Consider the following 27506-nt stretch of genomic DNA (forward strand, 5'->3'; position numbering starts at 1 on the left):
TTAGATTTTTAAAATTAACGTTACTAGACATACAGTGTGCGTTACAGCCAGACTAGTGCCGCAATAATGGCCAAAAAATGCGTTTACATTTTTCCACATAAATACGGAATAAAATCATAAATAGRTCTTACTTTTGGACGAGCTTCCATCAGAATCTWGGGCAAGGTGTCCTTTTGTCCAAAAGAATCGTTGCTTTGTTGTAAAACGTCCACTTCAACTTCGGAACTAGCAGCTAACAGTAGCTACGTGGCACACACATGTCCAAATCCTCAAACGCAATACTACGAAAATTCCGAAAATAGCAATATACTCGCATAAACTGATATAAATCGGTTTCAAATAACTTCGTTATGATGTTTCTAACACCTATACCGAATTAAATTACAGACGGACATATCTAAGGCCGATAACTGAGCGTTTCAAAATGCTATCCTGAGGTCTTGCGTTGCGTAATGGCGGAAGTCGAAAAGAGAGCGCACCTCGTTCCTTGCCCTTTTATAAGCTCTGAGAAATACGTAGAAACACCATTCCACTTCTCATTGGTTACTGACATCCAGGGGAAGGCGGGTGCAGTTCATTTCGATCCATAGGGCACATACAGAGCTTTAAACTGATCCGAGATCAGAGACTATTTTTCTGACCTTCGCATGTCCTGTCATGATTTTCGCTGTAGAAAGAGTTCTGGTTCACCCACAGACATAATTCAAACGGTTTTAGAAACTAGAGATTGTTTTCTATCCAATAGTAATAATAATATGKATATTGTACGAGCAAGAATTGAGTACGAGGCAGTTTAATTTGGAGACGCAAAATGTCGAAGTTGAAACAGCACCCCCTYTAGTGACAAGAAGTTTTAAGCAAAGGCTTTGATTTCTGGTCAAATATATGGAAAAGGGGTCTTAGACATCACCTACCAGAAAAAGTCTTAACGGGTATTAGAAATACATCAAAACACAATCATTTTGAAGTAAAGACACCTGCTAACTAATAAACACTTTTTTTGCCATCTGTAAGTTTAAGAAACAGTGCCTTGTCCCGTTACCCCACATTCAATATGTTCTAGCTTAAAGATAATGAAAGTTCACAGAAGTAACAAGCAAAGGTACACCTACCAATTAGTTATAGTGTTGTTACTGATATCAATTTTGTTTATGAATTATTAAGTGATTAAAACTTGAAATTCTGTTACCAAATCGGTAACAGAATTTAAAACACATTTGGTAACGGAATTTCTGCAATTGAGTTGGCTACAATGGGAAATCATAGTAGTCACAAACCACAGTTGGGTCACCTGCTACTGCCCTTTTCTCCACTGACATACTGTTATGTTCAGCTCATAACTGTTTTCTTTCTCTTTCTGTCGTCTGGTGGTCAAAGCAAAAAGTCTGGACAACCTCTCCCACAATTAAATGTCACCTCTCCTGGCTCTTACTGACCACGTTTACATGCACACCAAAATCCCGTTATTATCCAGGATACTCAAGTATTGTGTTTTTGAGTTGACGCTATCAACATAATATCCCGTTTACAATAACCCCAATAAGCTCCTATCCCGGGTTTGGCATATGCTGATCTTAGACGGGATACTGTGGCATGTAAACATCTTATCCCGTTTACTGTTGTTTTTGTAGTCTGCGCAGGCTCAGTTTTGCATAGTATCACCTTTGAAGTTCAGATGGGAACAGTAATAGCTGGAATAGTAACTGAAGTCAAGTCGAGACTGACTGTAGGCCTCACATGTAGGCTTTTATAATATTAACTCATGCAGAATTAAGTGTTTCTTGCTGTAAAACTATAGCCCAAATGTAATTTTTTTCTCGGGAACGGGAGTGGAGAAATATGATTTCTTTCTTTCATCTTGAGAAAATGTAAATGTGCAATTAGGGACTGTGCTGTGTAGACTAACCCTGCAACTTTTTTCAGCGACATAAAAGCTGACAGCATTTCACTTTCAACCACATAAAATATGCATCGAAGACAAACTCAAAAACATGTTGGATCGTTTTCACAGCTTTTCATTTTCTTAATACCAATCAACAAACTGATGTCATTTGGAAATCTTGCACGGAAAATCTCCCCATTCCCTAAGTGTCTTTGCTACGCGAGAGAAGCAGAAATGAACGAGAAAACTTTACCGATGTCAACTAGATCGTGGATGCTATATTCATTCTGTTGATTTATGACATCATTCTGGTGAGCGTGGCTTTATTTAATATTCTAGAGCATCAAGTAATGACAGACAATTATGAATATTATGTTTATTTATGCATGCAGGGATGGATACTCATGAGCGGGATTTCAAAGGTGCATGTAAACTGATCCTAATTTAGACCTAAACTGGAATATGAGCTATTATCTGGAATACACGTAAACCTACCCATGAGTCCCCTCTCTTTCTATTTCCTGTAACCAGCATCCTGACCCACTGAGCACCGGCCGACACCGGACGTCAATGGATGCTGAAAAGTAGTTGAAATTTGGTCAGTCCACCGTGGCCTTGATTTCAACGTCTACAGATGTAGTTTTCCGGTCCGATCCGGACCAACCTTGATTTCAACGTCCAGATATCTGATGACCGGACCAAATTTGAACCAATCATAGACATCTATGATTTTGGACAACACATTACAGTAAGGCACAGTAAGTAAAGAAAATTACAGTAGAGTTCAGTACAGTACATAGTAGAGCACACTTGAGTACACTATAATGTACTGTACTGAACTATACACTACTTTACTGAACTATACTCTACTTAACTATAGTGTACTCTACTGTTCTGTGTGGTATTGTACTCTATAGTGCTGTAATTTGATGTCCAAACGTGTTAAACATACTGTAGACGTCTATGGATGGCTCAGATTTGATCCAGTCCAACCCAACCAAATGTGGTCTTGTTTGGTGGCGGAACTCATTACAATAATAGCCAGTGTGTAGGATAATACCCAAATATGCAAAGGATATTGAATATTTCTACCTTTGTGTACCTATTTAGGATACATCACCATGAAGATAATGACATTCATATCCATAATTATGCATTTCTGTGTAGTACAGATCAGGGTCAAATTATGACATTTTGTAACCATAATTCTGTTATCAGGTGTAAATCCACTTCACTTACAATAACCAAAATATATTTTTATTCAACTCAAGGTGTCATATCATAGCTGATTAACCAGGTGAAATAGTGTTACTTCTCTTGCGTTCATTGCATGCAGAGTCAGGGTATATGCAACAGTTTGGGCCGCCTGGCTCGTTGCGAACTAATTTGCCAGAATTTTACGTAATTATGACATTACATTGAAGGTTGTGCAATGTAACAGGAATATTTAGACTGATGGATGCCACCCGTTAGATAAAATACGTAACGGTTCCGTATTTCACTGAAAGAATAAATGTTTTGTTTTCGAGATGATAGTTTCCGGATTCGACCATATTAATGACCTAAGGCTCGTATTTCTGTGTGTTATTATGTTATAATTAAGTCTATGATTTGATAGAGCAGTCTGACTGAGCAATGGTGGGCACCAGCAGGCTCGTAAGCATTCATTCAAACAGCACTTTCGTGCGTTTTGCCAGCAGCTCTGCTGTTTATGAATTCAAGCCTATCAACTCCCGAGATTAGGCTGGTGTAACCGATGTGAAATGGCTAGCTAGTTAGCGGGGTGCGCGCTAATAGCGTTTCAAACGTCACTCGCTCTGAGACTTGGAGTAGTTGTTCCCCTTGCTCTGCATGGGTAACGCTGCTTCGAGGGTGGCTGTTGTCGATGTGTTCCTGGTTCGAGCCCAGGTAGCGGCGAGGAGAGGGATGGAAGCTATACTGTTACACTGGCAATACTAAAGTGCCTATAAGAAAATCCAATAGTCAAAGGTATATGAAATACAAATCGTATAGAGAGAAATAGTTCTATAATTCCTATAATAACTACAACCTAAAATTTCTTACCTGGGAATATTGAAGACTCATGTTAAAAGGAACCACCAGCTTTCATATGTTCTCATGTTCTGAGCAAGGAACTTAAACGTTAGCTTTCTTACATGGCACATATTGCACTTTTACTTTCTTCTCCAACACTTTGTTTTTGCATTATTTAAACCAAATTGAACATGTTTCATTATTTATTTGAGGCTAAATTGATTTTATTGATGTATTCAATTAAGTTAAAATAAGTGTTAATTCAGTATTGTTGTAATTGTCATTATTACAAATAAATACATTTCTTTTTAAATCGTCCGATTAATCGGTATCGGCTTTTTTTGTCCTCCAATAATCGGTATCGGCGTTGAAAAATCATAATCAGTCGACCTCTATACCATACCCTGTTTTTTGTCTTGCCCATTCACCCTCTGAATGGCACACATACACAATCCATGTCTCAATTGTCTCCTCCCCTTCATCTACACTGACTGAAGTGAATGTAACAGGTGACATCAATAAGGGATCATAGTTTTCACCTGAATTCACCTGGTCAGTCTGTCATGGAAAGAGCAGGTGTTCTTAATATTATGTACACTCAGTGTAAATCCATGTGGTGATTACAGTTCTTCTGCTCACATGGGTAATCATCATTAAGAGTTGCTTGTTATAGTGCTGATTGGAAATATGCATGGCGTGTAACACTGTAAGCAGTCAGGACTTGCTCTGTCTCTAACTGAGGATCATGTTTTACAGTGAATAGAGAGAGCAGCACTGCAGAGGGAGTAGTGAAGAACGCTTGGATATAACAACACAGGCCAAACTTGATATGGATTCCATATGTACCCTATGTTATACAAACTGACAATGTCCTTACAGCTCTCTGTGGTTTTCTATGATACATTGATATAGTTCTGATTCCAGAATGATCTGAGATATGTCTGCTCAATGTTAGGTGCACAAAATGGGATTTTTATAGAAACTAGTGATAAGATGTTTCAGCCAACATGTTCTTGGCAAAGTTACCACAAAATGTGGGAACATCAAACATCGAGCTCCTATAACATATTGGGATGAGCATTCTCGCTCTTCTCTTTCTTCATCCTCACCTTTCTGTGCCTCCTCAAAGCGGTCGTTCTCAGCCAGCCACTGAGCGTAGGGCACATAGACGTCATCTTTAAACTGAGCATGTTTCTCCACCAGAGAGAAGGCCTGGGGGAGAGAGGGGAAGAAGGGCTCAATCAGATGCCTTACATATAACCAGATTAAATCACTTAATATATTTATTAGGTTTACTGTATCGTGTGTCTTTGAGTCAATATGCCCAGGATAATTTGCCTAGAAATTGTTAGTGATTATTAACACAGGCTTTAAAACAGACACATATCTAGCCAAAACATTAATAAAGCTCATTACTAATGTGATATGTTAAGGTTAGCATATTAGACTGATTTCATGTCATGGTCAATTAGTGTGCAGCTATGGTTGTTTGAGTGACATGCTGTAGTAGAATAGTATGACAGTAGCCTACAGAGGCATACCTGCCTGTCATCTTGATTGATTAACCTAATTGTCCAATAGCAAGACTTTCGTTAAGCCTTCCACCTTCTCGTCCTTTCTCTCTCTCAGGATCAAATGAACGGGTGAGAAAGCTCCTCAGACGCTGTGCAAGATTCATACAACATGAATGTGATTTAATGTTCTAGTTTTTTGGCATTCTCTCTGTTTCACAGTGGAAATCATACTTTTGCTCTCAGTTCCACCCATAACTCGATTAAACACTTAGAACATTTAGTATTTTCTACATAACTCCCCAGCTAGCACATAACATTCTGAGAACCATATGTTTCTTAGAGCTTGGTTAGAGCGTGGTTGTCCTATGGATATTTTGCACACAACCTTCCCACAACATTCTGGTAATGGTGCAGGATAACCAGCTAGCACATAACGTTCTGACAACCATATGTTTCTTAGGTGGGAATTTCAGTACTTCAGCGTAATGTCTCCTACAGGTTTCCTCATTGTTCTATTTAAAGTAATGTTCTCAAATTGTTCCAAGAACTACGTTCTTCTGTGGGAATTTCAGTACTTCAGCATAACATTTTCTGCAGGTTTCCTCATGGTTGTATTTAATGTCATGTTCTCAGAACATTAAGAAAACYACCCATAAAAAACAAGGGTAAACATTAACGTTCAAAGAACGTTCTAAGAATGTTATTTATATACATTCCATTTTCAGCGTCACCAAAACTCTATCCTCTATCTTGTTAAGTGTGTTCAGGTGTGTTGGCCACACCCACTAATTGGCCACACCTAAACTGAATGAATGKTTGTTTCAATTGAAATGGGGACTATTTTGAATAGACAAAAATTAATAGCTTTGTATGAGTTAAAAAACATTGGCAAGCTCCATCCTGGTGGCGCAGTGGACTAATTCCATGGACAGAGAACAGAAGATCACAGGATCGAATCGCACGGATGCCGTGGCAAAATAAAGTACAAAATTAAATGTGTTTACATGACTAATGCCTAGTTAAATTAATTTCCATGTGTCCTATCTGTTCTTGGAGTTCCAAACAGTTAACCCAAAGATAGCTGTGTTATTAAAAGTCTTATTGGAACATTCTCAGAACATTATTTAATTACCTTCAAATAACCTATAATTTCAGTTTTCAGAACAATAATAAAACCTGCCAGGAAAACATTCCCAGAACCTCCCTGCAACCTAAAAATGTGCATTCCCAGAAGAGGCAAAACTTTCACTTCCATTCTCAGAATGTTTAAAATATTTATGGCTTGTTCCCAGAACTAATGGGAAACCAAAAATGTACGTTCCCACAACTTCCAAAGAACCAAATGTGCTAGCTGGGTCTGTGGTATGCGCTGCTCTGATGGGGCGGTTGAGTCAAAACAGATCAAAGTTCTTAGCTAAGGCTCTTTAGTGCTTTGGACCGCTGGGTGCTTCTCACATTCTAGTCATCCTAGGCAGAGATTTAGAGGAAATCTCTAGCTTGGCTTTGCTCTGGTTTTATAGAACATGGTTTCAGTTTGTATTGTTTCAGTAAATATGCAGTGTCATTTTCTGTGTTCTGGGTTAGACCTACACTAAATGGCTAAATCGTCATTCCAAAATCCTGAACATTAATATGGAGTTGGTCCCCTCTTTGCGGCTATAACAGCCTCCACTCTTCTGGGAAGGCTTTCCACTAGATGTTGGAACATTGCTGCGGGGACTTGCTTCCATTCAGCCACAAGAGCATTAGTGAGGTCAGGCAATGATGTTGGGCGATTAGGCCTGGCTCACAGTCGGTGTTCCAATTCATCACAAAGGTGTTCGATGGGATTGAGGTCAGGGCTCTGTGTASGCCAGTCAAGGTCTTCCACACTGAATTTGACAAACCTTTTCTGTATGGACCTCGCATTGTGCATGGGGGCATTGTCATGGTGAAACAGGAAAGGGCCTTCCCCAAACTGTTGGAAGCACAGAATCGTCTAGAATGTCATTGTATGCTGTAGTGTTAAGATTTCCCTTCACTGGAACTAAGGGGCCTGGCCCGAACCATGAGAAACAGCCCCAGACRATAATTCATCCACCAAACTTTACAGTTGGCACTATGCAGTCGGGCAGGTAGCGGTCTCCTATCATCCGCCAAACCCAGATTAGTCCGTCGGACTGCCAGATGGTGAAGTGTGATTCATCACTCCAGAAAACGCGTTTCCACTGCTCCAGAGTCCAAAGGCAACAAGCTTTACACCACTCCAGCCGACGCTTGGGATTGCGCATGGTGATCTTAGGCTTGTGTGTGGCTGCTCGGCCAAGGAAACCCATTTCATGAAGCTCCCGACGAATAGTTGCTTCCGGAGGCAGTTTGGAACTCGGTAGTGAGTGTTGCAACCAAGGACAGACGATTTTTCCACGCTACGCACTTCAGCGATCCCATTCTATGAGGTTTTGTGGCCATTGTTGCTCCTAGACGTTTCCACTTCACAATAACAGCACTTACAGTTGACCAGGGCAGATCTAGCAGGGCAGAAATGTTTAATTTGACGATCTGACTGGCTGGCATCCTATGACAGTGCCACATTGAATGTCACTGAGCTCTTCAGTACGGGCCATTCTACTGCCAATGTTCGTCTATGGTGATTGCATGACTGTGTGCTAGATTTTATACACCTGTCAGTAACGGGTGTGGCTGAAATAGCTGAATCCACTAATTTGGTGTATGAGGTATACTTTRTGATGAGCCAAATAAGATACAATACTGTATCTGTGTCCAACAGGTGTAAGGACCATAAGTGAAATGTGAATGATTCTGACTGACCTCGTCCCAGTGTCGTGCCTCCACGTGCAGATGCACCAGGGCCTGCAGGTCTCCCATCTTGGAGTAGGTCTCAGAGGCATAACCATGGTGCTTCAGCTTCTGGAAGTAGGCCGCACACTTAGCCAGTGGTTCGCGCTCCGCCTTATCCAGCTTACGGGCTATGTCAATCAGCCTGATAGGGGAGTTGAGGAGAGATCAGATGGAGTGGGAGGGTGTGTGTTAATGTTTGTTAATGTGTGTAGTATGGGAAGCTGTCATGCCTGATAAAGCTTAACGGGGCCAACCAATCTTTCCCTGTGTTTGTTATGCTGGGCCTACCTTAGCCTAGGTGGTCTGGGCCAGAGTGGGGGTGTGATTGACAAGCAGCAGACACTGGGTCAGAGAGGGAGCCCTTGGGGAGCTCTGATAGGACCACAGGACCAGCCTTATGTATCTGCCTGCTTCCCAATCACACACACCTACCACGCTTTCACATGACACCATGACAGGAGGGACGAAGAGAGGAGAACCAAGAGCTGTGTGGGTATGTGTGTGTGTATGTGTGTATGTATGTATGTATGTATGTATGTATGTATGTATGTATGTATGTATGTATGTATGTATGTATGTGTGTATGTGTGTGTGTGTGTGTGTGTGTGGTGTGTGGTGTGTGTGTTTGTTACCCACATGTCGACCCAGCCGTTTTCCGATGATGTCGATGGCTTTGAGGTGTTCTCCTGCAGTCAGGTACATCTGAGCAGCGGCCCGCGGCTCCTTGCTGTTCTTAGCCCAGTCGGCCTGCTTGGACATCAGCATGCGAGTGTTTTTAGGGTCTGCCGCGCCCACAAAACTCCTACAGAGGACAGGAAGAGAGGAAGGTGGGTGAGATAGAGGGACAGAGAGAAAGAGAAGGAGTGAGAGACAGACAGGCCCATCTGGTCAGGCCTGAGAGGGGGACAGGGAGTCACATAAACAGGACCAGGATTCCCCACCGGTGTCCTCCAGCGCTAAAACAAATGGCCTCGAGGAACAGATGGCCACACAAATATACAGCAGCCACAAAACAAACACACACATGCACACACACACAGGGGAGGGGAAAGGAATTAGCCTGTGTCATCTGCTTCAGTACTGTGAACACACACACAGTGACCACTCCACACACACAAACACACTAAACACGAGATTGTCTCAACTTCAATTGACCCCTTCAACAAAGAATTCCCATTCAACACTGACACTTGGAAACGTGTAACGCTACTGTCTGTCTGTCTGTCTGTCTGTCTGGTCTGTCTGTCTGTCTGTCTGTCTGTCTGTCTGTCTGTCTGTCTGTCTGTCTGGTCTGTCTGTCTGTCTGTCTGTCTGTCTGTCTGTCTGTCTGTCTGTGGAGTGAGTGATTAGATTATGATGACTGAGTGACTGAGTGATAGTGAGTGAGAGTGATTGGAATAGAATACACACCACAGCCACCAAGCTTAATTATTTATTTATTTTATTTTTGGGGGGGGTGGAGGTTGGGTCCCCCAGATAGCATAAGAACACATCATAAGCCATGAAATGTATTTATAGAATTACAGGAAATTAGCTTTAAAACTGCAAAAAAAAACTCAGTTTAAGGAAAAATGTATAGAATAGCAGGAAATTACTTCTAAAATAGCAATAATTTTTCTGAGCCTCATGGTAAAATATTATGATATTAGCAATAAACCTGCACATTTTTCTCTATGCCCCATGGCAACAAAAAAAATCCTTAAAAATATGTATTTATTTATTTTAAAAATGTAAATGGTGTGCGAGAGTGTATTGACGGGATAATATATAGCGAGACATCTAGTGATGTATGGGAAGATGAAAGATGTGGAGGAGGTCTGCCAATGTACAGGTCCTCTATTTGGCATAAGTACACGGTGAGTGAAAACACATGCTGGGATCACCTCTACATGATCCCGTAGTTTGAACGTCTGTGTGTGTGTGTGCGTAGTTTGAACGTGTGTGTGTGCGCGTGTGTGTGTGCACAGGTCTCACATGTTTGAACATATTGTATGTAGAGCCTGTGTGCAACGTGCATTAGTGTGTGGGTGTACAGTATAGGCACTTTAAAAACATTAATCGAAAGTCTGTGAATGTCCCAATGTCTAACACTCACCTTTAGCCATACTTGAGGTTATGCGAGTGTGTGAGTACTCGTACTCACCTTAGCGTACTCAAACATGCGCAGGTCCGTGTACATGCTGAGAGCTCTGGAGTCCAAGCCAGTCCTCTTGTAGAGCCTGGCAGCCTCGTGGAATTTCCCCTGGTAGGCATAGACATCCGCAAGGAACAGCTCAGTGTCGCTCTCACCTCTCTTCTTCCTCTCCTGCAAATCCATCAGCATGGACACAGAGAAAGACATGAGCTAACAAAGTGAAGTCAGTTTCACCCTAGTCTGATACTCCACTATCAGTCCATAGTTTCACGTACACCGAGTTTACAAAACATTAAGAACACCTTCCTAATATTGAGTTGCTGGCCCATGTTGACTCCAATGCTTACCACAGTTGTGTCAAGTCGGCTGGATGTCCTTTGGGTGGTGGACCATTCTTGACACGGGAAACTGTTGAGCATGAAAAACCCAGCAGCGCTGCAGTTCTTAACACAAACCGGTGCGCCTGGAACCTACTACCATACCCCGTTCAAAGGCTCTTAAATATTTTGTCTTGCCCATTCACCCTCTGAATGGCACACAAACACAATCCATGTCTCAATTGTCTCAAGGCTTAAAAATCCTTCATCTACTGACTGGAATTAAGATCAATAAGGGATCATTGCTTTCCCCTGGATTCACCTGGTCTGTCTATGTCATGGAAAGAGCAGGTGTTCTTAATGTTTTGTACACTCAGTGTATTTCATACAGTATGCACACACAGACACAAAGCCTGTTTCGTGGAATTCAATGATCCACTGTTTCCATGTCTACACTCAACACACAAAAAGAACATTACAATCAAAGATTGAAAGTCCAATGCAGCCTTTTTTAACTCAATATTAACTCATTGCTAGGTGACAATTAAGAACCTTACTGTGATTGTTTTCAATCAAAATAGCTTCTTAGCAAAGAGCAATTTCTCAAGCAAGAATTTTGCTAGGACTGTCTGGGAGTGGTCTGAGTGGGGAGGGGAAAACTGAAAACTAGCTGTTATTGGCCGAGAGGTGTGGAACTCTCTTTTTTATTGGTCTATTAACTAATTTACCGCTTGTGATGTCACCAGACGGGCCTAAACTCCATCCCACCAAAACAGGCTGAAATTACAGGTGGTCTTTTCAAACAGATCTTACACATATTTTTCACAATTTCACAGTATTATTCCAAACTCATAGTGTGGAAATATATAAAACACAGGAAATTCCGTTTTAGACTCAACTGGGCCTTTAATCAGGGCAACGCATGCAATCCCAACAATTCCCTTCCTCTGTCTCGCCTTGATGCAGTGGCGTGTATTCATGGGTGCCAAAAAATGTACTAAGAAAAAAATCTTTAAATCATTTCTTTTTCGTCTCTCTGTGTTTTCATAATTTTCCTTAAATTCACAAGAGGCTAAATATACTGTATCTCTCCAGAGAAAGCATCCGAACGAGCGAAACAGCGCTCCTCTTTCTCCGTATGTGTAGGCCAGCTATCTGGTCATAAAGAGTATGACATTGTTGCAGCCCGTAGCATTGAATGCAAGGGAAGCCAGCGACCATTTGGCCTCCCTTGATAAAAAAGTAGAAAATAGCCAATCACTGAGTGAGCTCAACTGTGAATGGTCCTGGCACACCAAAGAAAAGAGAAGCCAGTTTGGATTTGGCTTCACTCCTATCACAGAGAAATACATKATCGATAGAAACAACTTAAATTGTTGAATCTCGTTATGTCGTTGTCCTCCGGTGACTAGCTAGCTAAAATTGGCCCTTTCCTAAATTAGCCATGGATGGAGACAGGGATTTGGACATGTGGTTTTAGTTAATTCCCCATACTGGCCAATGATTATAATGGGGATTCTGATCCAACCATAAACTGCATTGTGCCCCTGGCCTGAGAGGATGGATGTTCAATATGTAACTAGATGTAGAAGGCTAATGTTAACTAGCTAACGTTGTCCATGAAAGGAAGTTAGGCTAGCCAGCAAGCATTTTAGCCAGGTAAATAAAAATTATATAAAAGTGTGTACTGTATGACAGTACATAGACTGTTTCGTCAACATGAAAGAGAGGAGGATGGCATTCATTGGCATTTCTCTGCAAGTAGGGTGAGTCATGTTTTTGAACTTGCACGAATGCACACACACACAAATCAGAGCCATGGAGAGCCACACCATAAATAGTTGTTGGTATCTTTTAATTGTCACTGTATTAGACTAAGCATAGGTGATTAGATGATGTTGACTTGTAGTAACTATCCACGGTTCTAAATCAAAGGTTTGTTTAGTAGTCCGAAAATGTCAGAAACAGGTACTTTCTTGACAATGCTGTAGGCCATGTAACTATTGGTTACATGCAATATGCTTTGTGGACTTCACCGGACAGAGGTTGCTCTCTGGTTTTGTGATGAAATAAAGGTGTGATTGAATTTATTTTGCCACTGTCTTCTTATTGACTCGGCCTTAGGTCTATATACCACGGTCGCAAGCATATGAACTATCAGGTTATAGAGCAAACAACGCAATAATCACAACAGATATGTTGTAATATGGCATTTGTTTCTGGCTTCGCTTTTTARCCATGCACCGCTACTGCTTTGATGATGTCATGGGCAGCTCTGGTCAGCCAGTAAATCCATCCTGATTAAAGCTATGTGGTCTGTTCTGTTTTCTAGAGTCACAAACTCTGATCTTGGATTTATACAATTCAGACTAATCCATTATTCATTATTCATGTGAGGGGAGTGTGTCTGTGCCATATTGTACCTCAATGCTGTTGATGAGCTCCAGGTAGCGCAGGTCTCGTACTCTGATGAATGCCTGAGAGAGGGAGAGACACACGGGTAAACAGAATGAGTGGAACTCTTACAGTATCCAGAGAATCCACTCAGACCACATCCTTCAGCTATTCTATCACACTAGTCAAACGAGGATGAGAGAGGTTCAACATACCAATAGCTTCAGGCTGCACCATCTAGTGATCGACACTAGCATTGCAGTGGTTCCTGGTTGAAAAGTGTGTGTGTGTGTTTGTGTGTGTGTGTGTGTGTGTGTGTGTGTGTGTGTGTGTATGTGTGTGTGTGTCTGACCTTCTTAGCGGTGTCAAAGTCGAGCCCCTCCAGTGCTTCCGTGGCCAGATCCCTCCAGTCACTGTCAGTCACACCCAGGCAGGCGATCTGATAGGCCTCCTTGAACATCCTCCTCTCCAGATACTGGTACATGGGAGCCGACTAGGGAAAAGGGAAAGGAAGGGGAAACCAGTCAATTCAACATATAATTAGAAACATAACTAAACAGCGGATAATAAAGCTCAGTTCTTCAAGTATTATTCTTTCAGCCCACCTGAGGCACCTCCACGGCGGACATGGAGTACACGTGCAGGCAGAAGATCTTGGAGCCGTTGTAGCCCACCACGAAGCCCTGCAGCTTCTGCTGATGCACTGGGAAGTTACTGGCCTTGATGTTGAGGTAGCCGCTGCCTGAGAAACACAGCATGTCCTCACACTGGGTGTTCCAGGCTACGCTGTTAGCATTGGGCTCCTGGGAAGTAGGGAAGGAAGATCACCGAGAGAGGGAAGTCAGGGGAAACGGAGGCGAAGGAAAGAAGGAGTGGGACAACAAGGGAGATGTTACACTTTACCCCCACAAACATAACCTGTGAACCCTAATTTTAAAATGAAYCCACCTCGACCTTGGCCTTAATAACTCTTGACCCCTAACCTCTGACCTGGAAGAGCAGCTCCTTGGTGTGGATGTCGTAAACCAGGCAGGTGTTGTGTTCGTCCACCACGGCCAGCTTGCTGCGGGATGTACTCATGTCCAGACAACGCACAGACGTAGACTGCTTCAGCAGAGTGATGGCAAATGGGTTGTCAACAAAGATCTTTAGGATCTGAAGAGAAAATTTATACCAGTTGAGCCACAAGATTTGATTGAATTGAAGCACAGGAAATAGCATCTCAATAAGACTAACCTGGATAAATACAAGTAAGTTAGCTAAGAGTTTGTGTGTACTGTATGTCTGTCTGTCAGTCATACTCACAGCTCCATTCTTCAGCCCCACCAGTAGGCCCTCTCTGCCCGGTGGGCCACCAATCACTTTGATGTAGCGAATCAGAGACTCCATAAGCCACTCCTTCTCCTTGATACTGGTGAAGGACAGACACTGCAGCCTCTTCTCCTGAAGGGGAGGGTCAGAGAGGAGACAGTGACAATTTGCCTGACGACTCACTACATACTGTACTTCATTCTGAGATTCTGAGATACTTCATTCTGCCATCATTGAAGTAATTTGTGGTGATGTCAATATGAGGGGTGTTGTACAAAACAAAGTCATCAGCGATTGGATAATTTCTAACCAATCAGAGTATCAAAGGCATTTACGAATTTTCAAAACCCTGCTTTACCCATATGTGTTCTGGATCTGGCCCAACCCATCGGTTTCTGGGACTAATCAGAATGTCTAGAATGTGTTTGCGTTCTAGAAATCATTGGGGAGGTACTCAGATCCAGACTCATTGCGGAGAAGCAACTAACGTCCGTGGGCGTGGCGTATCTTTAGGCCGGAGCAAGGAGTTTAGGTAGCCAGACAAAGTAAAAATACCACCATGTTAAAACACCGGAACATCAAACACAGGCATATCTATTTAGTATATTTTATGCATTATCTGGCCACTACTGTAATTCATTCATCACCATTTTGTCTACTTTTAATAGTTTACACTTGCTCTTAATATATCCTTCTAATCTTACTATCCATATTCTTCATTCTCATCCAATGCTCTGTGAAGATAAAGTCTGATTTGATTTGACACAGACAACCAAAGCCCGGTCAGAGGTTAGACAGTCTTAACGGAGAAACCATCAGCCTCAGTTGGTGAAGCTGTAGCAGGGCTATTAGAGACAGATCTAAAGCMCTTCTGTCACACACACAGATTTAGGGGAAAATAATACACCGAGTTAACTCCGGACTGCTCCCCCTCCTCCTCTCTGTCAAACCACAGAGACACAAACCAGAGACGAAACCACCAGAGACATCCAGCCAGGTTCCACAGTGCTGTGGTGGTAACCTCTCACTCCTCTCTGTCTCATTTAGGCTGTCTGATGGCTGAGGAAAAGAGACTAAGTGACAGAGTCCCTATTTTTTTTATTTCACCTTTATTTAACTAGGTAGGCCAGTTGGGAACAAGTTCTCATATACAACTGCGACCTGGCCAAGATAAAGCAAAGCATTGCGACATAAACAACACAGAGTTACACATTAAATAAACAAATGTACAGTCTATAACACAATAGAAAAGTCTATATATATAGTGTGTGCAAATTAAGTAAGATTAGGGAGGTAAGGCAATAAATAGTCCATATTGGCAAAATAATTAACATTTKYCAGTTAAACACTGGACTGAAAGATGTGCAGAAGATGAATGTGCAAGTAGAGATACTGGTGTGCAAAGGAGCAAAAAAAAAAATTATAATAATAATATGGGGAAGGGGRAGTTGGGTGGGCTATTTACAGATGGGCTATGTACAGGTGCAATYATCTGTAAGCTGCTCTGACAGCTGATGCTTAAAGTTAGTGAGGGAGATATGAGTCTCCAGCTCCAGTGATTTTTGCAATTCGTTCCAGTCATTGGCAGCAGAGAACTAGAAGGAAAGGCGGCCAAAGGAGGAATTGGCTTTGGGGGTGACCAGTGAAATATACCTGCTAGAGCACGTGCTACGGATGGGTGCTGCTATGGTGACCAGTGAGCTGAGATAAGGCGGKGCTTAACCTAGCAAAGACTTATAGATGACCTGGAGCCAGTGGGTTTGGCGACAAATATGAAGTGAGGGCCAGCCAACGAGAGCGTACAGGTCACAGTGGTGGGGAGTATATGGGGCTTTGGTGACAAAACGGATGACACTGTGATAGACTGCATTGAATTTGCTGAGTAGAGTGTTGGAGGCTATTTTGTAAATGACATCGCCAAAGTCAAGGATCAATAGGATAGTCAGTTTTACGAGGGTATGTTTGGCAGCATGAGAGAAGGATGCAGTGTTGCGAAATAGGAAGCCTACACCCTTAAGCTGGCATAGGCAACTAGATTCAGCCGCGGGCCGATTTTTATCAGAGCGGATGGTRGGGGGCCGGGAAATAATTATAATAATTTGTACACTGGAAATTGACCACAACTAAGCCCATACAGAGGTTGTATTGGATTACATTGAGACATGATCACATAATGTCTCTTTTTTTATTCGTGGAAATACTTGGGAACAGATTTCCATGGTAATTGTACAGTCTTTTTTAACAACAAAAATAAAATCCCCCACCAAAAAGAAGAAAAAAAAGATTTMATATTTATTTTTTTACCAAAKACTTTGGGGGTCCCAATAAAAAAAACACTTGGGGGCTGGTTTTTGCCCACGGGCCGCCTGTTGCCACCCCTGCCCTAAAGGAGCACAGATACAGCTGGAGCCTATAAGAAGGATAGGAAGAAACATCTGGACGACCACTGGCTCTAACCATCCATCTCTGGCCTCTCTCTCTAGGGTGTTTTGGAGTAGCGACGCAGCGCTAACCGCTAATTCACTGGGTTTCAATTATGATAACAGCATGCTAATGTCTCTCGGCAGGGTCTTTCGCAATCTGTCACTGATGCATTAGTATAATTTACATGAGACGATGTCTCTGCAGGCCAGTGTTATTGAGTCAGGCCAAATAGTTTGTGTTGGTATGGCACTTTAGGGAGATGCTTATAACGGAGTGTTTGAGAAAAGCCTCAAGCCAAAAGCAAATCCCGGGACAACAGTTTTTAATCAAAGTATTTAGTCTAAATACAGACATTAATGTGAGCAAATAATATGACACAACTACCACTATAGTGTAGATGTGTGTCTGGGGGAAGTAGGTGATAGGGTATGATTTTGGGATTGGGTATAAGTCTCACCTGACACAGGATGATGTGCTGGGAGCAGACCACGAGCAGGTTGCACTCAAACTTTCTGCAGATCTTCTCCTTGATGCGGTAGTGCATGTCCGAGGAGTCGTCAGAGTACAGCTCGTAGATGAGGATCTTCTCAGGCAGCTGGATGGCCAGGCGGTTCCTGTAGATAGCTATCTTCTTCACAAGCTCTCTGCACTTGATCCTCACTGGGCATGAAGAAAGCACAAAAGTAGGAGGCATAGTTAGAACAGGGCATATAATCCCAGTCCCCAATAGTCCTGAATAGACCAGATGGTGTGACTCTACATAGCCTTCCAATGGACCACCGTATTGCTTACACCCATCCAGTTCCATCAGATCTGCTAGCACTGAAGAGGTAAAAGGTCACGCAAGGTGCTACAGATTTGAATTTGAATAAAACAGGCCTTTTCTGAATTCTAATAAGAGAAGTACAACACTGTGTACTGTTTAAATCAGAGCTATCCAACCTTGTTCCTGGAGTGCTACTGTCCTTTAAGTTTTCACTGCAACACTAATCTAGCGCAACCTGATTTTAATAATTAGCTGGTTGATAAGCACAATCAGGTTAGTTACAACTGGGGTTGAAGCGACAACCTACAGGAGGGTAGCTCTCCAGGAACAGGGTTGGGGAGCCCTAGTCTAAATGAATCCACCTTTCTGTTCAGTGATGAGGTGCTGGACGATGACATCAGTCATGCTGTCTCTGTAGGCATAGCGGTCCTTGTACAGGCCGTGCACCGTGCTGAAGATGAGCTGGAAGAAGGCTATGGTCCCATCCTGGCAGCCCAACACCTAAACAGAGGAGAGGAAATGAGAGTTCAATGTAGCAGTGGTTCCCATTAACACTTCCATGAAAAGACAGAGAGACAGGGTGTTCCTTCTTTTTGTTAAAGCCCTGTCTGAGACAATGTGGAGATGTCAGCAAGGTACCTTATGCCCTCCCATATGAGTTGTTAGTATTAATATAATCCAAAAGAYAGATATAGTGATATTACTTCCATGTTCTCTATGGGTGATCACAGATGCTTTTTCCACAAGTTAAAAATAACTCATCTCTAAATGTGTCCCAAAGTGATATGAGGTTGCATCAACATTTGATCTGACAGATGACATCTGTAGCGTTGTCAGTAGCATTTTATCATTTCAGCTCTGCGTTCTTCACAACATGTCTCAGCATCATATCAGCACTATTTTAAATTATAGCGTTCCAATACAGTTCACTTTAGACACACGCACGTACACTCTCACACATTTACTCAAATGTACACACACGTGACTAAAAGAGACACACCACATAGTTGGAGTCAGGTTTGACTCTACAGGTCCACACCCAGGAGCTCTGCTCCCCGATGGTGCCGAGCCGCACCCCATCTTTGGTGTAGAGGGAGGCCTGCTTGTCCGAGCCACCCATCACAATGTATTCCCCCTTGGAGAAGTAGCTGACACAGCAGGGGTCATAGGTCAGAGTTCTGTCCTTCCCAATCTGAGAGAGAGAGGAACAGATATTGAAATAACAAAGTCTACTTCATATTTATTGACCTTTATCTGGGCTATGATTGTCTAGGCCAAGGATTTCCCCTGACTTGGGGAATGGACTATTTTTTACCAGAGCCACAGGGTAGTGCACTATATCGGGAAAGCCTACAGTCCATCCCCTTAAGCGCCTGACCAAAGAGATGGAAAAACACATACACACTTTCTTGCTTCTAAATAGGCTCTATTGTGCTGGCACTTGAAGTCCATTTGCGCAACGTCATATCAGTTCCCCGACTCTGTGCATCTGTTTCTCCTCACCCTGAAAAAGAACCGCCTGACAGTCCATTCTTTTACCCTGAAATAAAACCCTTTTGGACAACCTCCCTTTTTTCATTACAGACTACTCATAGCACAGTAATCAAAACAGCATGTTCACTTACACTGATAAACAGCCCAGTGACAACACATGAGACTAAGGTTCCATGGCAGGGTAATGAAACAGTGCATATTTGTCTGTAATTACAATATTACCCAGGGGGATATGGGGGAGGAGGAGTAGTGACGGAATCATTATTAATCGCCGAACAGGATCATTTCCAGTGCAGTGTTACGGTTTCAATAGTCCCTGACAGGCTAATTGCAACAGAAAATACAGGGCTTAAAGGTCTCAGACAGTGGCCTCCTTAAGTGGTTTATGTGTTATCGTGGATGAGTGATAGCACCGAGGCCATTGGGGTTTCGTTGACCAATCACCGGTGTCCATCTGGGAGCACAACCTAAACCCGTGGTCATAACCTAGGCCTCTTGATTTGTAACCAATTCAGTGGTTAGAGTGTCCGTCCTGAGATTGGAAGGTTGAGAGTTCGATCCCCGGGCCGAGTCATATCAAAGACTGTAAAAATGGGACCTAATCCATCCTTGCTTGGCACTCAGCATGAGATAGATTGGGGGTTGCGATATACTAGCGTCCTGTCCAGGGGGTGTACTTGGCTCATGCTCCTGCTTCCATAAGCTGTTTCGGCTCATACAAGTCAAGACTAATGAAGCGCTACTTACTTGATCTGTATGTAACAACTATGTGTCCTACACACCGATGTGCTACACAGTAGTTTCTATTAAGCAAAGTTGCTCTTTTCAATATCTTTCACCATTGCATTTTTAGTATATTTTATGTTTTATTTTATGTTAGACATGTAGCCTATTTATTCATTTGCTGTGGAAACAAACCCAAAATGTTTATCTAACATGTTCCCACAATCCAGATGGGCCGGAAGAAGGCAAAAACATTTATTAAATTCCAGACGCCTGAAGTAAATGTTGGGGAGATGGTTCACGGACATGCTTTTTGCAGACACACACCTGTTTTCCACTGAGCTGATAGAAGGACAGCTTCTGCCCCCAGTCTGCCACAGCCAGGATGTCATTGTGCTCATCCCTAAGAGAGACACTCCAACATGAGTTTATATTTTCCACTTTAACATTCTGACAATTAAACTGGATTTAGAAAGATTTCAAAACGTATTCACCCAAAAGGTACATTAAACCCTACATCTCACTGGTATGGTAAAAGTAAGTGTCCTATATCATTGTGTTGCCTCCAAACATATAAATCTAGACCTAACCAAAGTATTTCCCTGAGTTTTGATGTTACCTTTCTCAATTTCCCTGTCCTCCCTCTCTGCCTTCCCTACCTGAGCTGGCTGAAGTGGTCTGGATCAGAGAACACTCCCTGCAGCATGGGCTCCCCCTCCTCTCCTTCAGACCTGTCCGTCTCTGCTCCTCTTCCTACCTGCCTCTCTCTCTCCAGCTGCCTGCCTAGCCCCAGGACCTCTACCCTGCCACTGCAGCTCTGGCTGTAGGCGGTGTCAATGAGCAGGCACAGGGGCTCTGGCATGCTGCTGTCCACATCCACCGCCTCYTTGTCCTCTCCCTCACAGAAGGGCATCCACTTCCACCAGTCCCTGTCAGAGCCTGCCCGGTCAAACACTGACACTTGCTGGCTGTCTACAGGCCATACACTGTCATTCTCTGATTTTCACTACCATGCTTGTTTCACATTGTGAACAGGCAGCTTAAAAAGACTCAATACAGAGAAATATCACTCAGAAAAAAAAGTATTATTGTTGATTTCAAAAGCAGTAAACCTTTACTCTCCAAGACATAGCACACGCAGGTTTTAAAATGTTTTACACAGCAAAAAACCCACATGAGAGGAGAGTGACTCACTTGGAGGGGTTCCATGCGATGGACCAGATAGGAGAGGAGGATCCTCCTGGTCGCTCTATTTTCACCTTCTCCTCTCCGTTCTTATTCCTGATGCTCACCACCCCGTTCATCATTCCCAGGGCCAGGTACTGACCGTCATTGGTCCACCTGCGGTCAAAAGGATTATGACAATACTGACCATAAGAGAGGCTATCCAAACAAAAAGGAGATAGCAGCAATTTCTCTATACTCACCCACAACATGTTATCTTGCTGTTGACTTTGTGCTTGGATACAGATTTCTGTTCTGGGGACCACAGACCTAGAGAGAGAAACAAATTATACAGATGCTGCTCTTATGACTGGATGTGTTCAACACCCCTTTAACCCCTTCCCTGTAGAGGTGTAGAGGACAGGACAATCCCAGTGTACCACTCACCAAAGTCCCCAGAGGAGCAGGAGGCCAGCTGGTGGCTGACTGGGTTGTAGGCAACACACTGGATGGAGTCATTATGTCTGAGGAGCAACAGACAAACAAAATATGCATAGAGAGTGAGCCAGGAGTGACCTCAACAGAACATAATGCTACTGATAATGTTGTAATGTGTGTAATAATCATAGAGATCCTATTAAACTATTCTAATTCCTAATTATATGGTAATAATCATGATCACTCACGTATATTTCAAAATACCCTCCAGTTTAGATGTCCAGATGATGATGCTTTTGTCAGCAGAACCTGAGGCAAACCGTTTCCCTACAGAGAAGCACAATGTGAGACCCAACAGACTCGTGTTTGTTTATTGGGAACATCCAGATTGGTGTGTTAAGAGTATACTGTACTAAGTACCATCTTTGGCGTAGGCGACACAGTACACGGTGTCCTTGTGTCCTTTCAGAGGCTGAATGAGAGTTCCATCTGATGTGTCATACACCTGGAAAGACAATATGCAATACTTATTGTATCCAATTCCACTCTCCTCAACTTAGCTATGACTCGAAAACCAATGGCATCATCATCATCATCCCCAAACTCACCAAAACACGATTCCCAGCTGCCACAATAAGCTGGCTGCCATCTGGTTTGAAGGCAAGGTCGTAGATACTAGGGAGAGAATGTACTGCAATCACAATATGCTGAAAACCTGTTTCAATTATGCTATTATGCCAAAAGTAGCTGCTCTGCTAGCTAGCATTAATGTTCTAGCTGTGCTTAGCTACGCAAACAGATTACCTAGCTAACTAGCAACGTTATCACTCGTTAGTAGACAGATCATTTATTTTAAGATTGCATGAAATGGATAGTGAAAATCTTAGTAAACAAAGCTAGCTTGCTACAGTTGGCTAGCTAGCTAGCCAGCCACTGCGGGAGTTTACATAGTAACCGCCGTTGCTATCAACACTCCCAACTGTGCAACATCAGGCCTGTTGATAAAACTGTAAATGCAAATGCAAAGGCTGGATATCTTACCATTGCTCAACTTTGTCGCGATCATGTACTTTGTCAATCCACGTAGGAACTGCCCTCATTTTGCCTTTTTAACAAATTAAACAGATACACGTTAGGTTGTTCAACAGTTTGCTGTCTTTTCGTGGGGCCGAGGATCGTTTACATGGCAGGACCTGCTTGCTTGCTTGTGCGCAGACTCCCTTCTCTCTTTCCTGTCCTCTTTCCTGTGTTCTGCGCATGAGTTAAGCAGAGTCGCTCACAAACTAGTTCACAGAACTTCACACAGCACAACGGCAGATACAATTTATCCAAAGATGTTGATGTCATGTCTCCGAAATGCCTAGCACCCGACAACTTTATTAAACTCGATCATTAAGTAATATGCAACATTTTTCTAGAACAGCACGTGATGATGAGGCATGTAAACAAAACACAGCTGTCAGATCAAGCCTCTGCAAATGCATTACTTAGCTAGCTTGTTAGCTAGTTAGTTAAGTTAGCTAGTTAATACTCACCTATTTGCCCAATCCATATGACATGATGGACAGTACATTTACTGTTCTAATTCATATTTTTGTTTGTGGCAGCTAGGTATAGAGCTTCAACCCCAGATAGATGGAGAGAGCAACATCATGACTGAAGATGAGAGAGGACTGGAGCATGAGGATATCAGCCACATGAAACTCAACAGGGGACAGTCAGCTCCTTCGCAGGCTGTGAGAGGGACAGTCCACTTTTGATAAAAGTTGTGTTTCACCTACTGACAACAACAACACGGTCACAACCAGGTTTAAAAACAATGACCTCAACACAGAGTACACCATCACTGACACACACTAATCCTGGTGGAGACACAGACACTATGGCTGTTCCTGGTTCAGATATGACGGTTAGGAAACCAGTTGGGTCCAATACAGAGATGGCCTGTGAGGCTGATCCAAGTGCAGCCAGGAGTCAGCTGACCAGACAGGAGGATGAGGCATGGCATTTTCACCTTCTCTCCGTTCTGGCATGACTGCCAGCCTTATAGAAAGCCACTGGGCTGGGAGATAGTGGTGAGGCAGAGGGAAAGTGGGAAGACTGCAGGCAAAATGGACATCTATATAACAAGGTTATTCAGATTTTTTTCTCCATCATATGCTCTCATTCTCAAGTCTTGTTGCATGTAAACATCACTGAAGTATGTCTGTATCTTACTGTCAGGGCTAGGGGCTAACTGCATTGCAGAGTGAGATCATAAAGTCGGATCAATAATTCCACATGAGGTAACTGATCTGTCTACCTCTGCAGTCCCCAGGGACAGAGGTTCCGTCCAGAGTGTCTCATCAAGCCTTCCTCCTAAAGATGGCGGAGGGGATCTACAGATAGACAACTTTGACGTCACAACAGCCAGGAGTAGCAGTGCAGCTGTGACCCCACAGCCCAGCAGGAGAGACAGAGGAATGGTCATCAGGAACACACACGTCACACCTAAGAGGTCACTGATGACAGGCAAAACACATACAGGCAGGACATAGACGGACAGGACACAGAGGAGAATATGGAAGAGGAGGGTTGAATATTACGCTTTCCTCCAAATAACACAAAAATAGCCTCTTTTGCAAAATCCTACAAGCAGAGAACTCAGAGTTAGAGGAAAAGGCACTTTGTCAACTCAGTATACCCCCGACAGACCTCCCTTGGCCAGGTGAATCACAGACAGGCAGCTGGGAGAGATACAGAAACTGGCCACACATCAGACACCAATGAGGACATTAACGAGAGAAACATACAAACCTCTGTGAGAAGGGGTGATGATGATGGTGATGACAATGAGACTGAGAGGCATCTGCAGGCTGTGTCGGCGGAGCCAGTTGATGATGTCGTACTTGAGAAGAGCCCCCAGAGGAGGCCAGGGCTGCTGAGAGAGAAGCTGGTCAGGCTGGCACCGCCCACTGAGCTACAGGACACTCTCATTGGTCAAGGAGAGTGGCTTCATGTGTCACCTTAAGATGTCCCAGTCCTTAGGGTGCAGTCTGCTTCTGAGAGGGGGAGGCTGAGGGTGAGAGAGTGGGGGAGGGAAAGTGCGTGGTGGATATAGAGGCAGAGGTATATGATGAAGCGCTGCTATCATCTCCCCAGACTACTGGAGGACGCTGTACACCACTAAAAGATCCCCAGAGCAGTATGTATGTGCATTGTGCAATGAGTTATGATGCATAATGTTCATTTACAATGATGCCTAGATAGAGAAAATGTTTTACGTCTTCTTGGACCTGGTTTCAGTGTATTGACCAATAACATGTTCAATGTGTGTAGTGATGCCTTAGGTGCCTGTTGTTCCTGTTCTGCACAGAACTATTAGGAGAGAAACAGAAGACCAGTCCTTCTTTCAGCAGGAAGTAACTGAGAGATGGTCATAATTTAATAAATGGTTGAGCTTAACAGAACTTGCCATTCTTGGAGAGAAATGTCAGTTTAATAAAAAACGGTGTTTATTTGTTATCAAAACCCCTTTTTCTTAGATCTGCCGTCAGTCCCGGCACAGGTTTGAGACCACCAAGAGGAAGTGGACCACTCTTCGCTCCCCCTTCCAGCTGGTGCAGGAGACTCTGTTCCATGACCCCTGGAAGCTCCTGGTGGACACCATCTTCCTCAACAAGACCAGGTTTTCCATTTTTCATTTCAGGATGAAATGCAAATATTTTATGCTAAAAAAAGAATATTGGATGTAAGTGACGGATTTAGATAAGGTTAACTTTGTGTGTATATTTGTGTGTGTGTGTGTGTGTGTGTTTACATAGGTGAAACCTTAGGACCATAAACTGAACAAGTACCATGCCTGGTTGTGGGAGAACCATGGGAGGTTGGGAATCTGAACTATGAGGAACTGCAATGTCACATTTTATCACAACCTGTTTTATTAATGGAAGAATATTCTAGTTATTATTTCATTAGGCTTATAACCTGGCGAACATACCGGTATCTCTCTTGGAAATAATCCAGAGATTAGGCTACTACTGATCCCATCTACTCTCAAGACTCAGTAGTAACAAAGCAACTGTCACTCAACATGATTGTATTACATAAACTGTTTAATCATGTTTTAAAAGCCTATTGACACATTTCTATTGAATTGGACTTTGACGTTGAGCCTCTGGAAATGCAACTGATAAATCAATCAAATGTATTTATAAAGCCCTTTTTACATCAGCAGATGTCACAAAGTGCTTATACAGAAACCCAGCCTAAAACCCCAAAGAGCAAGCAATGCAGATGTAGAAGCACAGTGGTTAGGAAAAACTCTCTAGAAAGGCAGGAATTTATGAAGAAACCTAGAGAGGAACCAGGCTCAGAGGTGTGGCCAGACCTCTTCTGGCTGCGCCGGTAGAGATTATACTGTAAGTATACATAGCCATTAAGGCTAAATTGTTCTTCAAGATATTCATAGATGACCAACAGGGTCAAATAATAATTACAGTGGTTATAGAGGGTGCAACAGGTCAGCACCTCAGGAGTAAATGTCAGTTGGCTTTTCATAGCCGAGCATTCAGAGGTCGAGACAGCAGGTGCGGTAGAGAGAGGGAGAGAGATGGAGGAAACAGCAGGTCTGGGATAAGGTAGAAGTTCCGGTGAACAGGTCAGGGTTCAATAGCCGCAGGCAGAACAGCAGATGAGCAGCACGACAAGTTAGCACATCTGGTAAACGGGTCAGGGCTCCATAGCCACAGGCAGAAACTGGATCAGCAGCACAACCAGGTGGACTGCGGACGGGGACAGCCAGGAGTCGTCAATGCCAGGTAGTCCTGAGGCATGGTCCTAGGTCTCAAGTCCTCCAGGAGGAGAGAGAGAGAGAGAGCGAGAGAAAGAGACGTGTGTCACGCCCTGGCCTTAGTATTATTTTTGATATTATTATTTAGTTAGGTCAGGTGTGACATGGGTATGTGTGTATTTTTATTATATGGTAGAGGGGGTGTTGGTTGTAGTTATGGTTTTGTGTTGAGTGTATGTATCTAGCTGTGTCTATGGGTGTGTAGTTACTAGGAAAGTCTATGGTGGCCGGAATGGGTTCTCAATTAGAGACAGCTGATTTCTGTTGTCTCTAATTGGGAGCCATATTTAAGGCTGCCATAGGCTTTAGCTGTTTGTGGTCATTGTACATGTCGACGTAAGTATTTGTGTGTGCACTTGCGTTTTAGGTTTCACGATCGTTTGTTGTTTGGTTAGTGTGTTAAGTGTTACGTTTCATCTTCGTCGTTATAATTAAAGAAATGTATTCAAGTCATGTTGCGCCTTGGTCCTCTCTTTCACGTCAACACGATCGTGACGAATGACCCACCAATCTACGACCAAGCAACATGACCAGCGCAACAGGAGCAGCGCAAGGAGAAATGGACTTAGGAGATCCTGGACGGTAAAGGACCCTGGGCTCAGCCAGGGGAATATCGCCGTCCCAAGGCGGAGCTGGAGGCAGCGAAGGCAGAGAGGCGCTGGTATGAGGAGGCAGCGCGGCGACGCGGTTGGGAGCCCGAGAGTCAGACCCAAAAATTTCTTGGGGGGGGGACACACGAGGAGTGTGGCAAAGCCGGGTAGGATACCTGAGCCAACTCCCCGTGCTTACCGTGGAGTGAGAGAGCGTCGTACTGGTCAGACACCGTGTTATCGGTAACAAAAAAAATAAAAAAACAAAAAAAATGACGTAAAAATATACCTCGCCAACATATACAAGCACTAACGAAAAGAAGATAAAGAAACTAAAGATAAATAGATAATAGAGATGTATGATATAAAGAGAAGAAAAAAAGAGAATAGAAGAAAAGAAAAAAGAAAAAATAAAAAGAAAGAAAAGAAAGAGAAAAAGAGAGAAAAGAAAAAAAACGAAAAGAAAACTTAAACAAGAAAAGAAACTAGAGAAAAGAAAAACTAAGAGAAAAGAACCCCTCCAACAGGATTACAACAGAACACACCAAACAACCACCCCTCTCCTACCAAAAAAACCCACATCCTCCCGCTAACCACCCTGTAAAACGCCAGTAAATCTCACCCTACAAATTATATCCCTTCATCATACCAT

General features: G+C 43.1%; 1 protein-coding gene and 1 pseudogene across 1 annotated transcript in view; one reads left to right on the forward strand and one right to left on the reverse strand.

The window, feature by feature from the left end:
* Positions 1-22649, reverse strand: part of ift122 (intraflagellar transport 122 homolog (Chlamydomonas)) — a 39120-nt gene extending 16471 nt beyond the window's left edge. Inside the window, 22 exon segments of the mRNA XM_070448165.1 lie at positions 5026-5128; positions 8239-8410; positions 8905-8922; positions 8924-9070; positions 9210-9238; positions 10388-10573; positions 13143-13196; positions 13466-13606; positions 13719-13916; positions 14104-14268; positions 14419-14556; positions 17306-17508; positions 17977-18115; positions 18615-18806; positions 20159-20234; positions 21026-21172; positions 21259-21325; positions 21443-21519; positions 21682-21760; positions 21854-21938; positions 22042-22108; positions 22475-22649. Coding sequence (XP_070304266.1) covers positions 5026-5128; positions 8239-8410; positions 8905-8922; positions 8924-9070; positions 9210-9238; positions 10388-10573; positions 13143-13196; positions 13466-13606; positions 13719-13916; positions 14104-14268; positions 14419-14556; positions 17306-17508; positions 17977-18115; positions 18615-18806; positions 20159-20234; positions 21026-21172; positions 21259-21325; positions 21443-21519; positions 21682-21760; positions 21854-21938; positions 22042-22108; positions 22475-22533 — 2542 coding nt within the window. The 5' untranslated portion in view covers positions 22534-22649.
* Positions 22650-22698: 49 nt separating this feature from the next.
* Positions 22699-26302, forward strand: LOC111976812 (uncharacterized; annotated as a pseudogene).
* Positions 26303-27506: the final 1204 nt, after the last annotated feature.

This window comes from Salvelinus sp. IW2-2015, linkage group LG17, assembly GCF_002910315.2.
Source record: "Salvelinus sp. IW2-2015 linkage group LG17, ASM291031v2, whole genome shotgun sequence".
NCBI lineage: Eukaryota > Metazoa > Chordata > Actinopteri > Salmoniformes > Salmonidae > Salvelinus > Salvelinus sp. IW2-2015.